At 52.7% G+C, this 20,158-nt stretch overlaps 1 protein-coding gene across 3 annotated transcripts in view; it reads left to right on the top strand.

Annotated features, from left to right (window-relative positions):
- LOC119957062 (putative adhesion G protein-coupled receptor E4P) overlaps positions 1-20,158 on the top strand; it is a 72,715-nt gene that overhangs the window by 27,125 nt on the left and 25,432 nt on the right. For all 3 annotated transcript variants that reach the window (XM_038784691.1, XM_038784690.1, XM_038784689.1), the window contains 4 exons: positions 6,120-6,236; positions 11,937-12,111; positions 13,708-13,812; positions 17,388-17,572. In XM_038784691.1, the coding sequence (XP_038640619.1) occupies positions 6,120-6,236; positions 11,937-12,111; positions 13,708-13,812; positions 17,388-17,572 (582 nt within the window). The remainder of the gene's footprint in view (positions 1-6,119; positions 6,237-11,936; positions 12,112-13,707; positions 13,813-17,387; positions 17,573-20,158) is intronic.

Below are 20,158 nucleotides of genomic sequence, written 5' to 3'. Positions count from 1 at the left end.
TAGCGACATCGACATCAAAACTTTGGTCCACCTTTGTGACTGCCCCCAGTCCCAGCAGACCCTGGCACAACTGCTTCCCTTGGACAGGATTGCACGGAGATTTTACCGATCCCTTCCCACGGAAAATGATCCTGGTACTTGTGGACGCCCACTCCAAGTGGTTAGATGTCCAAGGAATGTCTACAATGAGGTTGGCAGCCACAGTTCAAACGTTGAGACAGATTTTCATGAAAAAGCAGCCAGAAGACCATGAGACATAGGAGTAGAATTCGGCCACTCGGCCCATCGAGTCTGCTCCGCCATTCAACCATGGCTGATATTTTCTCAGCCCCATTCTCCTGCCTTCTCCCCATAGCCCCTGATTCCCCTATTAATCAAGAACCTATCTATCTCTGACAGAGCGGAGGTTTGCCAGACGGGGTATCGCGACTCGAGAGAGCCAATTTCCTCCTTCATTACGACACCCCGCCCCCCCACATTGTTACCGGGGTAACACCATTGGAAACGTCGTCATCTCCGATCAATGCTAGGCTTGGTGTCCCTCAATTTGACGAGGAGGGCGGAGGCAAGGCAGGCTCTGCAAAAGAAACACCCTGACTCGACCAGAGGTGGCCGATCTCTCAGAGCGGACTACCTAGTGTTCGGACTTGGACCAACATGGTTACCTTGGCGAATCGTAGCAAAGGTCTGGGCCTGTATCTTATTTGGTGGACCCACAAGGGAGGGAGGTGCAAAAGCGTGTGGACCACTTAAGAAGGAGAGCGGCTGCAGCTCGGTAAGAAGGCAAGAGGATCGAGTAGTGACAACTAATGTTTATTCATCAGAGCCGGGACTGAGGGAATGGCCTGTTTCAGAAAAGGCCCCACTTGCTACTTCCAGCGGGGAACGGAGGGGGTCCCTGCACCATCCGGCCTTCTGAGACCTTTGAACAACCATCTGCTACTAACAGCATCACTACCTCGATGGTGGAGAAACCTTTCAGGGAACTGAGCAGTTCCACCTCATCCTCACCGACCTGCCAGCCGCGGATGCGTCTGTCCACGACAGTATCAGTTCCACCTGACCTCGGACGTTGCCTGATGGACTGACCTGTACCTTACCAGACCCTCTTTCATGCTTCTGCCCTCGTTGCAAATAGTTACCCGTTATTATCTTATGATGTGCATCATATTGAGGGACTTGAGGAGGCAGGGATGTGGGAGCGTGGCCCCTTTAAGGATCAATCATTCATGGACCATGTGACCCACCCGGAGCCAATAACGTGGGAGCGTACGAACCCTTGGCCCATGGGAGGAAAGTGCAGGGCCTCGGGAACAGGGGCCCGTTGAGTGTGGACCTGGGAGTAAAGGAATAAAGCCTGTATTATATACCTCTCTCCCTCGACATGATACAAACTCACTCTTGATCCAAGGGACCCAGGTTCAAATCCCACCGCTGCAAATGGTGAAATTTGAATTCAATAAAAATCTGGAATTAAAAGCCTAATGATGGCCATGAAGCCATTGTCAATTGTCGTAAAAAAAAAACCATCTGGTTCATTAATGCCCTTGAGGGAAGGAAATCTGCCCTGCTTACCTGGTCTGGCTTTATTCCTGGGGCAAGGTTGAGAAGGCAGGAGCTTCAGGAATAACTTATCTAACGGCTCGAGGATCCACGCCCCCGCCCCAGGGCTTCGCACTAACTCGCTTTCGGCCGGGGGAGTGGTCGTTTAATGGACCATTATTCTACTATAAGTGCTCCATACCTTATCTCTATTTTTGTTATAAATAAACAGTTGCTGTGTTTAACTTTCAAATCTGGTGCCTGTAAATCATTTATGGGCAGCACGGTAGCATTGTGGATAGCACAATCGCTTCACAGCTCCAGGGTCCCAGGTTCGATTCCCGGCTTGGGTCACTGTCTGTGCGGAGCCTACACATCCTCCCCCGTGTGTGCGTGGGTTTCCTCCGGGTGCTCCGGTTTCAAAGTCACAAAGATGTGCAGTTTAGGTGGATTGGCCATGATAAAATTGCCCTTAGTGTCCAAAATTGCCCTTAGTGTTGGGTGGGGTTACTGAGTTATGGGGATAGGGTGGAGGTGTTGACCTTGGGTAGGGTGCTCTTTCCAAGAGCCGGTGCAGACTCGATGGGCTAAATGTCCTCCTTCTGCACTGTAAATTCTATGATAATGATTGGAGCAGTCAAAGATTTCAGAAACGTTGTCTAAATAATTGGTTAATTTATTTGTGGTGGGATAGAATATAGAACATTACAGCGCAGTACAGGCCCTTCGGCCCTCGATGTTGCAGCGACCTGTGAAACCCCTCTAAAGTCCCTCTACACTATTCCCTTATCGTCCATATGTCTATCCAATGACCATTTGAATGCGTTTAGTGTTGGCGAGTCCACTACTGTTGCAGGCAGGGCATTCCACGCCCCTACTATTCTCTGAGTAAAGAACCTACCTCTGACATCTGTCCTGTATCTATATCCACTCAATTTAAAGCTATGTCCCCTCATGCTGGACATCACCATCCGAGGAAAAGGCTCTCAATGTCCACCCTATCTAATCCTCTGATCATCTTGTATGCCTCAATTAAGTCACCTCTTAACATTCTTCTCTCGAACGAAAACAGCCTTAAGTCCCTCAGCCTTCCCTCATATGATCTTCCCTCCATACCAGGCAACATCCTTGTAAATCTCCTCTGTACCCTTTCCAATGCTTCCACATCCTTCCTATAATGTAGCGACCAGAACTGCACGCAATACTCCAAATGCGGCCGCACCAGAGTTTTGTACAGCTGCAACATGACCTCATGGCTCCGAAACTCAATCCCTCTACCAATAAAAGCTAACACACCGTACGCCTTCTTAACAACCCTCTCAACCTGGGTGGCAACTTTCAGGGATCTATGGACATGGACACCGAGATCTCTCTGCTCGTCCACACTACCAAGAATCTTACCATTAGCCCAGTACTCTGTCTTCCTGTTATTCCTTCCAAAATGAATCACCTCACACTTTTCTGCATTAAACTCCATTTGCCACCTGTCAGCCCTGCTCTGCAGCTTATCTGTGTCCCTCTGTAGTTTGTAACATCCTTCTGCACTCTCCACAACTCCACCGACTTTAGTGTCATCTGCAAATTTACTCACCCATCCTTCTACGCCATCCTCCAGGTCATTTATGAAAATGACAAACAGCAGCGGCCCCAAAACAGATCCTTGTGGTACACCACCAGTAACTGGACACCAGTCAGAACATTTCCCGTCAACCACCACTCTTTGTCTTCTATCAGCTAGCCGATCCAAACTGCTAAATCACCCTGAATCCCATGCCTCTGTATTTTCTGCAATAGCCTACCATGGGGAACCTTATTAAACGCTTTACTGAAATCCATATACACCACATCAACCGCTTTACCCTCATCCACCTGTTTGGTCACATTCTCGAACAACTCAATGAGGTTTGTGAGGCACGACCGACCCTTCATAAAACTGTGTTGACTATCTCTAATCAAATTATTCCTTTCCAGATGATTATACATCCTATCTCTTGTAAACCTTTCCAAGGCCTCAACAGAAGTAAGGCTCACTGGTGTATAGTTACCGGGGTTGTCTCTACTCCCCTTCTTGAACAAGGGGACAACATTTGCTATCCTCCAGTCCTCTGGCACTATTCCTGTAGACAAAGATGACTTAAAGATCAAAGCCAAAGGCTCAGCAATCTCCTCTCTCGCTTCCCAGGGGATCCTAGGATAAATCCTATCCGGCTGAGGGGAGTATCTATTTTCACACGTTCCAGAATCGCTAACACCTCCTCCTTATGAACCTCAAGCCCTTCTAGGAGTTCTGGGCCTGTGGGCTGGAATTGATGGGGCACTAGCCCAGGGTGTCTTTTCAGATATACTGGCTCCAATCTACAGCTCCTGGGAAAAATGGGTCTGCTTTATCGATATTAGGCATTTTCACCCATGATCCTCGACTCTCGTTGGTCCTCCTTTCCTTTCCCAATTGCACCTTCCTTCCACATTCGAATCACAAAGTACTGGAGGCTGTGATCGAACCTTTCACCTTGTCGCCAATCTGGTGGCTGGAGACAACCCTCTGGCAGGGCCGGCTCAAGGCACCGGCAACTCGGGCAGTCTTCCGGGGCGCCATGTACTAGGGGGCGCCAGACTCGGGTCCCGCGCATGCGCAGTTGGGCCGGCGCCAACCAGCGCATGCGCGGTGGCCGCACTCCCCCAGTGTGGCCGTACTCCCCCAGGGCGGCCCCCCCCCCGGTCCGTCCCCTCGGTCCGCTCCCCCCCTCGGTCCGCTCCCCCCCCCGCTCGGTCCGCTCCCCCCCCCCGCCTCGGGTCCGCCCGCCCCGCCCCGCCCCCCCTCGGGTCCGCTCCCCCCGCCCTCCCCTCGGGTCCCCCCCCGGGTCCGCCCCCCCTCGGCCCCGCCCCCCCCTCGGCTCGCCCCCCTCGGCCCCGCCCCCCTCTCGGCCCCGCCCCCCTCTCGGCCCCCCCCCCCCCCCCCCCCATCAAGGGTGCCGAAGTTCAGCTTGCCCGGGGCGCCAGCAACCCTAGGGCCGGCGCTGCCCTCTGGAGCCTTCCAGTTGTAAGAAAGGGGTTTATTAACGAAAAGCAAAGGCTGATAAATATGCAGGCACGGCACACAATAGGATGGGTCTTGCCTAACGCCTCTGGGGTTCACCCTACCCAGGCCCCTGCTCCCAGGGCCCTGCGCTAATTCGCTATTGGCCCGGCTTTGTGTGCTCCCGGGCGATTGGCCCAGAACCGATCACGCGGGCTGCCAGGTCCGCCCCTTAAAGGGGCCACATTACCACAATGATCTCACATTGATCTTTAAAATTATGAGGGATAATCGACAAAACTAAAGAAATAAATAATCTTTTATTGTCACAAGCATGAAGCTACCGTGCAAAGCCCCTTAGTCGCCACATTCCGGTACCTGTTCGGGTAAGCTGGTGTGGGAATCGAACCCGCGCTGCTGGCCTGGATCTGCATTACAAACCAGCTGTCCAGCCCACTGAGCTATAGGTCTGGAAGGTCTCTCCATTTGTGAGGGGGTTCAGAACTACGCATCACAAATGTGCCAAGTGTTAACACACATTACTATGGAGAAGCTGGTGCCATGATTGTTACTGGACTAGCAATCCAGAGACGCAGGTTATGCATCAGGGATCTGGGTTCAAATCCCACGACAGCAGACTAATTCAGTAAAAATCGTCAGAAATCAAACGTCTCACGATGACCATGGAACCATGGCCGATTGTTGCAAAAACCCACCTGGTTCACCGATACTCCTTTAGGGAAGGAAATCTGCCGTCTTTACCCGACCTGGCCTGCATGATGACCCCGGACCCACACAGCGTTGTGCTTGGCTCTTAACGGCCCCCCATGAAAATGGCCCAGCAGATCATTCAGTTCAAGGGCAATTAGGGATGGGCAACAAATGCTGGGCCCAGCCAGCGACGCCCCACATCCCACAAATGAATAAAAAAAACCCTCAAAGCAACAGCTTTACTCAAGTGAGCATTAATGATGATTGGTCGGGGGTTTTTTTTTTTTTGTCCTCCGTTCGTGGGATGTGAGCGTTGCTGGATGGGCCGGGATTTGTTGCTCCACCCTAATTGCCCGTCCATTTCAGTGGGGGGGGGGGGGCAGTTAAAGGTCAACCACGTCACTGCGTGGGCCTGGAGTCACATGTAGGCCAGACCGGGTAAGGACGGCATATTTCCTTCCCTGAAGGACATCAGCGAACCAGATGGGTTTTTACGACAATCAGCAATGGTTTCATGGTCATCGTTAGACTTTTAATTCCAGATATTTTAATGAATTAAAAAGTCATCGTCTGCCGTGGCTGGATTCGAACCCAGGTGAAGCGACAATACCACTAGTCCACTGAGCTCTTCTGAAAACGTTTTCCTTGTCGACGTTTAAGCTCCATTTGAACCACTCTTAATCTTTCCTTGACAGGAGTTTCTCATAAAGGAATGGGGGACTTAATCAAATGTGCTCTTGTCACTGTTGTGCGGTACCTGACCCATGTTAACGCAAGAGTTCCTGTTGACTTGTAACCTCAGCTCAGGCTGCTTATATTGCCGTTTAATTGGCTTCTCCTCTATATTTAGAAACCTTCGAAAGGAGATGATTTCTTTTGTACACTCGCCGATTTGTCCTCTGCCATCGACAAGCAATGTCAAGATTATAAGCAAAATGACAGCGATATATCTGACTTTTCACTGAAGGTGAGTCATTTCCATCTCTCCTTTAAGGGAGGTCTGTCATTGAATGGTGCCCAGAACCTTCAGGGCACCTGGGTAAACGATATCACAATGGCTCTGTACTAGGGGTACTGCAGAGTCAGGGAGACAAACACTTCTTCGGAGCATGGAGGCGAGTAGAGGGGCCATTCAGCCCCCCGAGCCTGTTCTGTCATTCATCACTGCTGCTCTGTGACTTAATTTATGGAATCCCCGCAGTGCCATTCAGCCCATCGAGTGTGTACCGACCCTTCGAAAGACCGCCCTGCCTAGGCCCTCCGCCCAATTCCCTGCCCTAACCACGTAATCTCACCTATCCTTTGGACATTTAGGGGAAATTTAACGCGGCTAATCCGCCTCACCTCCACATCTTTGGACTGTGGGAGGAAACCGGAGCGCCCGGAGGAAACCCACACAGACATGGAGAGGACGTGCAAACTCCGCACAGACAGTCACCCGAGGCTGGAATCGAACCCGGGTCCCTGGCGCTGTGAGGCAGCAGTGCTAACCACTGCGACCTTGTGCCGGCCCTTCGTGGATCTGACTAACCCCGTATTCCTCAACACCAAAAATCTATCAACCTCAGGTTTCAGATGAACGACTGATTTATCGCCAATTGCCAATTGGCTGAAGCAAGTTTCAAATGTCTTTTTACATTGCACTTGCAAAGGGTTTCCTGCCTGACTGCCCTGACTCCAATATTTAGGCGTAAGTCCACTATTCCTTGGCTCCATCAGCAGCTTCCCCCTATTTACCCTATCATTTAGGCTCGGTGGGTTTGCGGGGATAGAGTATTGGAGTTGGGAGCTCTTTCAGAGGGTCGGTGCAGACTTGATGGGCCAATTGGTCTCCCTTTATGCCTTGAAAACTTTGGCCGCGTCACCCTTTCAACCTTCCAAATTGCAGACAATGACACTGTAGTTCGTGCAATCTCCCGTTGTAACTCAACCCTTGGCGTGCATGGCCAATCTACCCTACATTCCCTCAAAGGTCAATGTATTCTTCCTGAAGGAGTTTGTTGCCCAGAGCGACTCGTACTCTGGATGTGGCCTAACCCCAGCTTTGTACCTCCGAGGTCAAAGGGCTGCTGTGTGCTTCACAAACTGAGGGAGGGGCGGGGGGGATGGACCAGGCCGAAAGCCTGCCCTCCCCGATTGAATGTCGGGGATATCTCGAGGTACTTCGCCTCCCTGTCAAAGCCAAGAGCAGCTCAGTCAGCTCAGAGGAAAAGGAGTAGTCTATTCAGTGTCTAGTCCAGACCCTAGATACAGGCCATGAGCTGTGTGCATCCTTGGACTTTGCATTCTGTCATGAGAATGTCGCTTTAAGAAATGTCTGTCTGCTCATGTTACTGCAGTGATGTCAGAGTGTGGGTGGAGCTGAGCTCTGGCTCTGCTTTTTAGTTTCACTATGAGAAAAGCTTGGGTGTATCTGTATTTTTTTAGTTTCGTTTCAGTGTTGGAGCTGAAGCCAGACAGAGCAGATGTACTGTTGATCTCACTGCCATCAAAAGACTATCTCTTGATCATTCGGTTAATTCAGAATTATAAATGTTCTCAGTAGTGAATGTAAACCTGATGTGCTTCTGCTAAAACGTGTTTCTTTTGTCTTCTGGATGTTGTTTGGGAAGTTATTAAGGATTACTTAGTGTTGTATTCTTTGGGGGTTGTATTTGAATTACTGGTAGCTGAGATGTTCACTGTATGTTTTGAAAAGGTTAACTTGAGTTCATAAAATAAATATTGTTTTGCTTTAAAAATTACTTTTCCATTTCTCCTGTACCACACCTGTAGAGTGGGCCGTGTGCTCCCCATACCACAATCTAGTAAAGGTGTGGGTCAGGTGAACCCAATGATACACTTTGGGGTTCTCTAAACCCTGGCCCATAACAATTCCTAAATCTTGAGATTGATTTGGTAAACCTGGCCAAATGTCAAGACGGTCCATCCTGGATTGACTATCCCCACCCTTTGCCAGCCTATCCGGGCACATGAACTAGGATCAGGGCCACTCGGCCCCTCGAACCTGCTCCGCCATTCAATGAGATCATGACTGTTCTGACTGTAACCATTCGCTCACCCCCAATAACTTTTCACCCCCTTGCTTATCAAGTATCTGTCTCGCTCTCCCCTTAAAACTATCCCAAAATTCTGCTCCCACGGCCTTTTCAGGATGAGAGAGACATAGAACATAGAACAGTACAGCACAGAACAGGCCCTTCGGCCCTCGATGTTGAGCCGAGCCATGATCACCCTACTCAAACCCACGTATCCACCCTATACCCGTAACCCAACAACTCCCCTTAACCTTACTATTAGGACACTACGGGCAATTTAGCATGGCCAATCCACCTAACCTGCACATCTTTGGACTGTGGGAGGAAACCGGAGCACCCGGAGGAAACCCACGCACACACGGGGAGGACGTGCAGACTCCGCACAGACAGTGACCCAGCCGGGAATCGAACCTGGGACCCTGGAGCGCCAGCGTAAAAATGCTGTTTGCACTCCCGCGTTTCCTCAACAAAATATCAGTCGATTCACTGACCTTCAGGGGGCTGGCAGGGACCCGGAGTAATTCACGCAGCTTCAGCTCCCGCACTTCGCGGCAGACTCGGACGGCGAAGGCAGCTCCGCAATGTAGGCCGACCCCGACCGGCCGCCCACCCTTACGTCAGACCGGCCCGATCTGTGGCCCGGCCGCCCAGAAGGCCTCCTCCCCGGTGCCGAATCCCCCCCCCCCCCACCCCCCCCCCCCCCAAAGGGCTGCCGCGGGCTGAGTCCGCAGCCGCCACGCGAGCTTCCGGAACGGCAATAGGTGGTTAGAACCGCGCCGTCGGGAACCCGGCCGGCTGGGAGCGGAGGATCACTGGGCGGGCCTTTGGCAATGGCCCCTCTGGCGCGCGGAGCAATTCGCGGAAACGCCGATTCACGGGTCCCCGAGAATCGCCGGACCGGTGCCCGGCCCGCTTTCGGCGCAAAAATGGAATCTCCGCCCTTGCGTCAAACGCAATTTCGGCGGGGGGAGGGTGGGGGGGGGGGGGGGGGTGCAGAGAATCCAGCCCTATGTCCTTAGAGAGGACAGAATTCTCCCCATTTCTGTCTGAAATGGGTGACCCCTATTCTAGATTCTCCCACGAGAATAATCATCCTCTTCACATAGACCTTGTCAAGGCCCCCTTAGGATCCGAAAGGCTTTAAACAAGCTGTCTCTTATCCTTCTCATCTCTAGCCAGTAAGAGCCGAGCTAGTCCAACCTTTCCTCATAGGACACTAAGGAGCAGTTTAGCAAGGGCAGTCACCCAAGAGTCACCCAAGGCCGGGTCCCTGGCGCTGTGAGGCACCAGTCCTACCCGCTGTGCCACCGCACTGCCCCTCGCCCGAATGCGGGTCATTTTGGGAGAAGGAGTCCCTTTATTGTCGTAGCTGCTGATGATCAGACCCCCTTCTCATTTCTACACCCCTCCCTGTCCAGCACCTCCCTCTTCAGGAGCTCGCAAGAGCCTCCCATTTTTTAATTCAACGAGCAATAGGACTGGGGGAAGGGACAGGTGAGCTGGCTTCCTGTTGTCTTCCTCATGTCTGCTTCAAGGAAAGGCTAGGCCTCTTCCTTAAGGACCCTCCACCTGCGAGCAGCCATCGTCCCTCGGGATTCCAGCTCCTTCCGCCATCACCACGGACATCTCGCTGCTTCAGCCATCGGGCAAGGCCCGAAACCCTGAGCACAGGACACTGACCTGGCGCTGGGCGAGGTGGCGGGGGGGGGGGGGGGGGGGGGGGGGGGGGGCGGTTTACAAAAGGTTAGGAATGACCGTCTGGTGAAGGATCCTGTTACCGTCACCTAGTCCTTACGTCCTGTCCCCCAGCTCACGGCAATGGCACGCGTGCACTTGCTCGGGACGTCTTTCAGTTTCATCCAGTTGTCAGGTGGATGTGCCTTTAGGAAATGGGTGTTTATCAAATTGCTGCAGTGATGTCAGTGTGGGGGTGGTCCAGGCTGTCTGTCTGGCTTTTACTTTAGCTTTTAAGCAGGCTGCTACAGTGTGTTTCGTTTCGTTTTCAGAGTTGGAGAGCTGCATTCTCAGCAAGAAGATTTAATGATTTCTCTCTGAAATCTGAAGATCACTTAATGATTTCAAAGTAACTCGAAATGAAATGAAATGAAAATCGCTTATCGTCACAAGTAGGCTTCAAATGAGGTTACTGTGAAAAGCCCCTAGTCGCCACATTCCGGCGCCTGTTCGGGGGAGGCTGGTACAGGAATTGAACCGTGCTGCTGGCCTGCCTTGGTCTGCTTTAAAAGCCATCTCTTCAGCCCTGTGCTAAACCAGCCCCATGCAATAATCACTAATTGTCACAAGTCGGCTTCAAATGAAGTTACTGTGAAAAGCCTCTAGTCGCCACATTCCGGCACCTGTTCCGGGAGGCTGGTACGGGAATTGAACCCGCCCTGCTGGCATTGTTCTGCATTTCAAGCCAGCTGTTTAGCTCACTGTGCTAAACCAGCCCCTCCACCTGTTTCTGTAGAGAATTTAAACCTGCTGTCTTTATTTAAAATGGGTTTAACTGATGCATGTTGTTAGGGAAGTTACTACGGGTTACCTATAGAGTACTATATATTTTTAGGGGGTTATCAGTGTTGGTAGTTGATAAACTGTTTATTGTGTGCTTATAAAATGTTAACTGGATTCAAAGAATAAACATTGGGCGCGATTCTCCGCCCCCCACGACGGGTCGGAGAATAGCGAGAGGGCCTTCCCGACATTTTTCCCGACCTCCCGCTATTCTCCCTCCCCCCACGGCCGCCCCACAACACGAATCGCTGCTCGCCGTTTTTTACGGCGAGCAGCGATTCTCCCCTAGCCGATGGGCCGATTTCCCAGGCCTTTACGGCCGTTTTCACGAACTCCAACACACCTGCTCTCACAGTTCGTGAAAATGGCCGCAAAGTGCCGTTCTGGGGAACCATGGCACCAATTGGCACGGCCGCACCATGGCCGTGCCAAGGGTGGCATGGGCCCGCGATCGGTGGGCACCGATCGCGGGCAGCGGGTCCAAACCCCGCGCACTCTTTGTTCCTCCGCCGCCCCGCTGGATCAGTCCGCGGGCGGCTGAGGGGCATGACGGCCCGCGCATGTGCGGGTTTCACGCATATGCGCGATGACGTCATCCGCGCATGCACGGATTGGAGCCGTCCAATCCGTGCATGCGCGGCTGACGTCATCGTTTACGTCAGCCGCCGTTAACCTTGGCGCGCGGGCTTAGCGAAGTTCGCTAAGCCTGCGATGCCGAGATTCACGGGGCCCCGCTGCTAGCCCCGCCCGGGGGGGAGAATCGGGTCCCAGGAGGGGGCGCGGAGGCTGCCGTGAAACACGGCCAGTTTCACGGCAGCCTTCACGACTCTCCGCATTTGCAGAGAATCGCGCCCAGTGTTTTTGTTTAAAACTACTTTTAGATCTCTGTTGCACCACACCTGTAAATTGGGCCCTTGTGCTCCCCATAGCCAAAATCTACTCAAAGTTGTGGGTCAGGTGAACTCCATGATATACTTTGGTCTAAACCCTGGTCCATAACACAGTAAATACGCCCCCCACCCCCAGCGTCCCGTCCCCCCCCCCCCCCCCCAGCTCCCACAAACCTGCACCAACAGCTAACCTTTGAGGTTTTTGCTTACCCCCCCCCCCAGGATTTCACAGCCGCCGCCGGCAGGATGATGAATCAAAAGTCCGAATGGCAGAAAATGAGGAAGGACGAGAGGCACAAAGGCATCACGCTGCTGCTGAATTCGATGGAGAGCACCGTCATGATGGCAGCAACCACCATGAACGCCACGGAGTACAATGTGACGACAGCCGACATGGGTAAGATTCCGCCGCAGCACCCACCTCATCCGCGGAAGGCGCAGCTCGTCATGGCGGGTGTGCAGACCAGTCGGTTCCAGGCTGGATTCCTTCCCTGCACTCTGACAGCAGGGGTATAGAGAGTTCAGCAATTATCTTCCATACCTCTTGGCTTACAGAGAGGCTATCCCCCCCCCCCCCCCGCCCCCCCCCCCCCCCCCCCCCCCCGCCCCGCACCCCGATTACCATGTCTTGTTGACTGAAGACTAGGAATCCTGTGGTGAGTAACTCTCCAAAGCCCGTCCACCGTCGGCAAGGCACAAGTCAGGAGTGTGATGGGATACTCTCCACTTGCCTGGATGAGTGCAGCTCCAACAACACTCAAAAGCTCGACACCATCCAGGACAAAGCAGCCCCGCTTGATTGCTCCCCCTCCCACAAACATTTCGATTCCTGAACCACCGACGCACAGTGGCAGCCGCGTGTACCGTCTACAAGACGCACTGCAGCAGCTCACCAAGGCTCCTTAGGCAGCACCTTCCAAACCCACGATCACTGCCATCTAGAAGGATAAGAGCAGCAGATCCTGGGAACCCCACCACCTGGAGGCTCCCCTCCAAGTCTCTCGCCACCCTGAATTGGAAATATATCGGCTGTTCCTTTACTGTCGCTGGGGTCAGAATCCTGGAAGCCCCTCGCTAACAGCACTGTCACCCACACCTCAGGGACTGCAGCGGTTCAAGAAGGCGGCTCACCACCACCTTCCCAAGGGCAATTAGAGATGGGCAACAAATGCTTGGCCTGGCCAGCGACGCCCACGTCCCGTACTAAAATAAAGGAAAAGAGAAGTTTGCATTTATGTAGCACCTTTTCTGAGCTTTTACCGACAAATCGAGTGCTTCAACCCGTGGTCGTCCGGGCAACACAGGGAACCAATTTGTGCACAGCAAGATCGCACTGGCGCTCGATGCGCTAATGACCAAGTAATCTGTTTTAGTCAATGGTGGTTGAGGGGTGAATGTGGGTCAAGCACCCTGTAGGCCTTCAAAATTGACGGATCGCTGAAGTTGTGCTTTGGATCAGCCCTACCCTCTTAAAATGGTGGAACAGGCTCAAGGGCCCGGGTCCACTCCTTCTCTTCCTTTGCCTGTTTGTTAAATCGGGTGAATGATGCCTTTCATACCTAAAAAGGGTTTAATTTAAAAGGTGCGTTCACCAACGTACCCTGAAGGAACAATATTTCAGCCTCGCTCTATAGGGGGTCACGAACCTAGGGGCGTAGATTTAAGGTGAGGGGCAGGAGATTTCGAGGGGAATTGAGGAAACGCTTCTTCACCCAGAGGGTGCTGGGAATTTGAAGCTCGCTGCCCGAAAGGGTCGCAGACCCGCGAACCCTCACAACATTTAAGAAGTATTTAGATGAGCCCTCGAAACATCAAAGCAGACAAAGTTACGGGCCTTGCAGATACGTGTTGGAAAATGGGATTACAATAGAGATGTGCACGACAGCCGGAGCATAATGGGTGGAAGGGCCTCTTTCTATGCATTAAACTCTATTGGACCATACAAATGGGATATAAAGATAGGTATCAACTAATATTTCTTATTGAATTTCAGATGTCCAAATTCAAACCCTTGAAGGCACCAAAGGAACGACAGTCTTATCGGCCAAAGAAAATGAGGTGGACTTCTACTGGGAAAAAGACAAATCGAAGTCAAATGGTAACGTTTGTTATCTCCGTGAGGAATAAATTCTGAAGAGCTAACTCAAACAAAGGGACGGATTTCCCACAGTGGGTCGCCCGTTGGTGTGATGGGCGAGCCACGCTAAACGGAAACTCTACTGACCCTGGGCGGCATTCTTCGCCGGCAGGGTTCTCCGTTTTGCCGGGGTCCGGGGTTTTCCCGCCCACACTGGGTAACCCCCATTGACCGGCCGGCGTAACGGAGAATCCCGCCGGCGGGTCGGGGCAGAAATGTGGCGCGGCGGGGCGGAGAATCCAGGCCAAACGTCTTTACTCACACCCTGTCCTGCTCACCTATCAACATTGGATCTCGGTCAACCTGTGTTTTAAAATCCTCATCCACGTTTTCAAATTCCTCCATGCCCTCATCCCTCCCTATCTAATCATAATAACCTTTATTAGTGTCAGAAGTAGGCTTACATTAACGCTGCAATGAAGTTACTGTGAAAAGCCCCTAGTCACCACACTCCGGCGCCTGTTCGGGTACACGGAGGGAGAATTCAGAACGTCCAAATTACCTAATAGTACGTCTTTCGGGACTTGTGGGAGGAAACAGGAGCGCCCGGAGAAAACCCACAAAGACTCGGGAAGAACGTGCAGACTCCGCACAGGGACCCAAGGCGGGAATCGAAGCTGGAACCTTGGTGCTATGAAGCAACAGTGCTAACCACTGTACTTCTGTGAACTCCTCCAGCTTCACAAATCTCGTCAGAGTCTGCTCGCGTGGGCATCCCCGATTCTGGTCTGAAACCCTGGATGGGTAACGAGCGATAAAGCGCAAGAAAGTGCTGTGGGTTTTAGCAAAGGTTGGTATCATGACCTGTACAGGCTTGGAGGGCCGAAGGGCCTGTTCCTGTGCTGTATTGGTCTGTCTTCTTTGTGTAATTAGTTCTTTAGGTTTAGGCATCTGGTTATCACCAAAATAAGCAGGCGATGGGTGACACCCTGTCCCCAAACAGTGCCCACCCCATCAGCTTCTCATCCTTCATAAAACATCGCCTGGAGGCTTTCACTCATTGGGCGCCATCTACCGGTCACGCCATGCTTGACCCGGGGTAAGACACGGCCAGTAAACCTGGCGGGAGGCCGCTCGCGAGATCGAACAGGGTCTTGAGGGACGTCTCGATCTGGGGCGGAATTGGTGAATCTGCATGTTTATTGCGAGCAGCTAGTCTCACTTTGATATGCACCGGCCAGATCTACACAAGCCTTAAACCTGGAGATCACAGGCGAGTGTTGTTTAGCACTGGTCCTTGGGTGCAACTGCACTTGGGAGAGAGAGACCCCTGGGTGGCTAAGCTCTTTGCAGGTTGGCATCCTGGCTCTGATTGTGCTGTGGCACCTTGGCATTGCCAGTGTGGTGAAAGCCCAGCCAGGATGCCAAGCTGGTGGTACCAAGCTGGCATTTTGCCCGTACTGCGCACTGGGCCTGTGGGTGGGAGGGGGCTCCTCAGTGCAGGAAAGGTGACCAAATGTGGCCTCGGTGGGCCTTCTGTGCTGAGGCCCAACAATAGAACAGAATGCCGACAATTAACGGGGTCGTTGCCAGTGCTGCACAGCGGCCCCTCTCATCCCGCCCAGAACGGACTCTGTTTTATTAGATCGCGCCCGCTGCCTCCTGATACCACAAACAATGAGATGTATTCCAATACATGGTTTAGCCTGAACTCCCATTTCTATGCCACACTTGGTCGAATGCAGCCCCCCAGGCCAGTCACGCCCACCTCACCTCTGGAACACAACTCTTTGTCCATGTTTGGGCCAATGCTGTCACCAGATGTGCAGCCGGACGGCCTGAGCCTCGGGGAATGGTTTGTTTGGTGAGTGTCTGCCGCCTGATCGCACTGTGGGAGAGAGCTTCTGTCACCCCGCTGATGATCGAGTGTAGGCCTGGTGTGGCAGTAATAGGCTGCCTCGGACATGTCTGGATATCTGTACACAGGATATGGCAGGTTAGGTTGCCAATACATTCAGTGCCTTCGATGTCCTCAGTGCCTCTTCTAAGTGTGTCTCTTTCTGTGACAAATCAGTCTCCTGCACTGTGAGGAGTTGTGAACCGTCCAGGGTCGGCATGGAGTCTCCGGGGGGAGCAGGGTGGCACAGTGGTTAGCGCTGCTGCTTCACAGCGCCATCGACGCGGGTTTAATTCCGGTCACTGTCTGTGTGAAGTCTGCACGTTCTCTCTGTGTCAGCGTGGGTTTCCTCCGGGTGCTCCAGTTTCCTCCCACAGTCCAAAGATGTGCAGGTTAGGTGGATTGGCCATGCTAGGTTGCCCCTTAGTGTCCAAAAGGGGTTTTTGGGTTACGGGGATAGGGCAGAGTTGTGGGCTTAAGTAGGGTGCGCTTTCCAAGGGCCGATGCAGACCCGATGGGCTGAATGGCCTCCTTCTGCACTGTAAATTCTATGATTCCATGTGGCTGTCGCTGGCTGGGCCAGCATTTACTGCTCGCCCCTAATGACCCTTGAACTGAATGACTTGGCAGGCCAGTTCAGAGGGCAATCGAGAGTCAGCCACACAGAGTGGGCCTGGGGTCATAGATAGGCCAGGCCAGGTAAGGAGGGGACATTTCCGACCCTGAGGGGGCAATCGATGAAGGTCTTTGCGGTCACCATGGACTGAGGCTAGCTTTCAGATCCAGGGGTGGGATTCCCTGAGCCTCCGCTCCCAAATCGCACTCGGCTAGGGGGCGGAGAATGGGTCCGACGCTGCTCCCGCAATTCCCCGGTCCCCGGAGAATCGCCGCCCATCGGGCGCGTGCGATCGTCGCAGCGCCGATCGGGGGCCAGTGAAATAGGCCCCACGGCGATTCTCCGCTGACAGCTGGCCGGGTTCTCGCCGGCTTTGGTCTCTCATGGCCGCACCCGGCGGGAACGTCAGCTGGTGGGGGGCGGCGGGATCCTTCGCCGGAGTGGTGGTGGGGCGGGGGGGCCTCCAGGATGGCCAGGGTTCCAATCGGGGGCCACCGGTCTGCGGGAGTGCGGCGATCTGGGGGACGCCTATGTTTTCGGTGCCGGTCCGCGGTGTGGGTCGGCCATGTCACGCAGCGCGGCCGACTGAGGCGCGGACCCCCGGCCGGAAGTTCAGGGCCCCGTATCGGTAGCCGGAGCTGCGAGGAGCACTCCGGGGCCCCGCCAGCCCCTTGCAAATCGCTGGGCTTTCTCCAGCTAAGCCCAGAGTGATTCGAGCGCGTTTATCCGCGGGCGTGGGAACATAGCCCCATCATTGGAGAATCCCGCCCCAGATCTATGAATGGAGTTCAGCTGCCGCGGTGAGATTTGATCCCACGTTGCTCCCCCTCCCCCAAAGAATGAGCCTGGGGTACGTAACCACGACATCGCCCCTATATCCCCCCCCCCCCCCCCCAGTGAAATAAATGGAGTGGAACTTCAACCCACAATGTTTCGAATCAGAGAGGAACCAAGCAGCTGGGACATGGGGTCACTGAAAGAAATGCTCCAACGTTTAGGAGCTCCATAGCAGCAGATTGCCTTCTCTCCTAATACAGGGCGTTCTGGGCTGGGAGTAACGTTGTGGCCTTTGCCTCCTGACAGGTTTTGCGGCAGCCTCCTTGGTCGTCTGCAGTCAAATGGGATCTATCATGGAAGACAGCGATTTGGAAATGGAAAATAAGAAGTATGGAACAGAATATTTGGAGCTGCACTCACTGCTTCTCACAGCGACACTGGTCAGCTACAAAATCTATCAAACCACAAAATTTATCATCAAGAACAAAGAGGTTTGTCAAACTAGGGAAATCTTCACCATCATGGGAGGGTTGAAGAACTCGGCGCGTAACAGCCTCATTGTCACAGCTGCCTTCTACAATAATCCCTAAGGAAGGTCCATGTCATACATCAGAGTGTTACAGTGAGGGGTGTGGGGTATATCAGTGTTGCAGTGAGGGGTGTGGGGTATATCAGTGTTACAGTGAGGGGTGTGGGGTATATCAGAGAGTGTTACAGTGAGGGGTATGGGGTATATCAGAGAGTGTTACAGTGAAGGGTGTGGGGTATATCAGAGAGTGTTACAGTGAGGGGTGTGGGGTATATCAGTGTTACAGTGAGGGGTGTGGGGTATATCAGAGAGTGTTACAGTGAGGGGTATGGGGTATATCAGTGTTACAGTGAGGGGTGTGGGGTATATCAGTGTTTCAGTGAGGGGTATGGGGTATATCAGTGTTACAGTGAGGGGTGTGGGGTATATCAGTGTTACAGTGAGGGGCGTGGGGTATATCAGAGAGTGTTACAGTGAGGGGTGTGGGGTATATCAGAGTGTGTTACAGTGAGGGGTATGGGGTATATCAGAGAGTGTTACAGTGAGGGGTATGGGGTATATCAGTGTTACAGTGAGGGGTGTGGGGTATATCAGTGTTACAGTGAGGGGTGTGGGGTATATCAGTGTTACAGTGAGGGGTGTGGGGTATATCAGAGTTACAGTGAGAGGTGTGGGGTATATCAGTGTTACAGTGAGGGGTGTGGGGTATATCAGTGTTACAGTGAAGGGTGTGGGGTATATCAGTGTTCCAGTGAGGGGTGTGGGGTATATCAGTGTTACAGTGAGGGGTGTGGGGTATATCAATGTTACAGTGAGGGGTGTGGGGTATATCAGTGTTACAGTGAGGGGTGTGGGGTATATCAGAGAGTGTTACAGTGAGGGGTATGGGGTATATCAGTGTTACAGTGAGGGGTGTGGGGTATATCAGTGTTACAGTGAGGGGTGTGGGGTATATCAGTGTTACAGTGAGGGGTGTGGGGTATATCAGTGTTACAGTGAGGGGTGTGGGGTATATCAGTGTTACAGTGAGGGGTGTGGGGTATATCAGTGTTACAGTGAGGGGTGTGGGGTATATCAGTGTTACAGTGAGGGGTGTGGGGTATATCACTGTTACAGTGAGGGGTGTGGGGTATATCACTGTTACAGTGAGGGGTGCGGGGTATATCAGTGTTACAGTGAGGGGTGTGGGGTATATCAGTGTTACAGTGAGGGGTGTGGAGTATATCAGAGAGTGTTACAGTGAGGGGTATGGGGTATATCAGTGTTACAGTGAGGGGTGTGGGGTATATCAGAAAGTGTTACAGTGAGGGGTGTGGGGTATATCAGAGAGTGTTACAGTGAGGGGTGTGTGGTATATCAGTGTTACAGTGAGGGGTGTGGGGTATATCAGAGAGTGTTACAGTGAGGGGTATGGGGTATATCAGAGAGTGTTACAGTGAGGGGTGTGGGGTATATCAGTGTTACAGTGAGGGGTGTGGGGTATATCAGTGTTACAGTGAGGGGTGTGGGGTATATCAGTGTTACAGTGAGGGGTGTGGGGTATATCAGAGAGTGTTACAGTGAGGGGTGTGGGGTATATCAGTGTTACAGTGAGGGGTGTAGGGTATATCAGTGTTACAGTGAGGGGTGTGGGGTATATCAGTGTTACAGTGAGGGGTGTGGGGTATATCAGTGTTACAGTGAGGGGTGTGGGGTATATCAGTGTTACAGTGAGGGGTATGGGGTATATCAGTGTTACAGTGAGGGGTGTGGGGTATATCAGTGTTACAGTGAGGGGTGTGGGGTATATCAGTGTCACAAGTGAGGGGTGTGGGGTATATCAGTGTTACTGTGAGGGGTGTGGGGTATATCAGTGTTACAGTGAGGGGTGGGGGTATATCAGTGTTACAGTGAGGGGTGTGGGGTATATCAGTGTTACAGTGAGGGATGTGGGGTATATCAGTGTTACAGTGAGTGGTGTGGGGTATATCAGTGTTACAGTGAAGGGTGTGGGGTATATCAGTGTTACAGTGAGGGATGTGGGGTATATCAGAGTGTGTTGCAGTGAGGGGTGTGGGGTATATCAGTGTTACAGTGAGGGGTATGGGGTATATCAGTGTTACAGTGAGAGGTGTGGGGTATATCAGTGTTACAGTGAGGGGTGTGGGGTATATCAGAGAGTGTTACAGTGAGGGGTGTGGGGTATATCAGTGTTACAGTGAGGGGTGTGGGGTATATCAGAGAGTGTTACAGTGAGGGGTGTGGGGTATATCAGTGTTACAGTGAGGGGTGTGGGCTATATCAGAGTGTGTTACAGTGAGGGGTGTGGGGTATATCAGTGTTACAGTGTGGGATGTGGGGTATATCAGTGTTACAGTGAGGGGTGTGGAGTATATTAGTGTTACAGTGAGGGGTGTGGGGTATATCAGTGTTACAGTGAGGGGTATGGGGTATATCAGTGTTACAGTGAGGGGTGTGGGGTATATCAGAGTGTGTTACAGTGAGGGGTGTGGGGTATATCAGAGAGTGCTACAGTGAGGGAAGTGGGGTATATCAGAGAGTGTTACAG

This window comes from Scyliorhinus canicula, chromosome 25, assembly GCF_902713615.1.
Source record: "Scyliorhinus canicula chromosome 25, sScyCan1.1, whole genome shotgun sequence".
Taxonomy (NCBI): Eukaryota; Metazoa; Chordata; class Chondrichthyes; order Carcharhiniformes; family Scyliorhinidae; genus Scyliorhinus; species Scyliorhinus canicula.
This window is presented reverse-complemented; position numbering and strand designations above follow the sequence as displayed.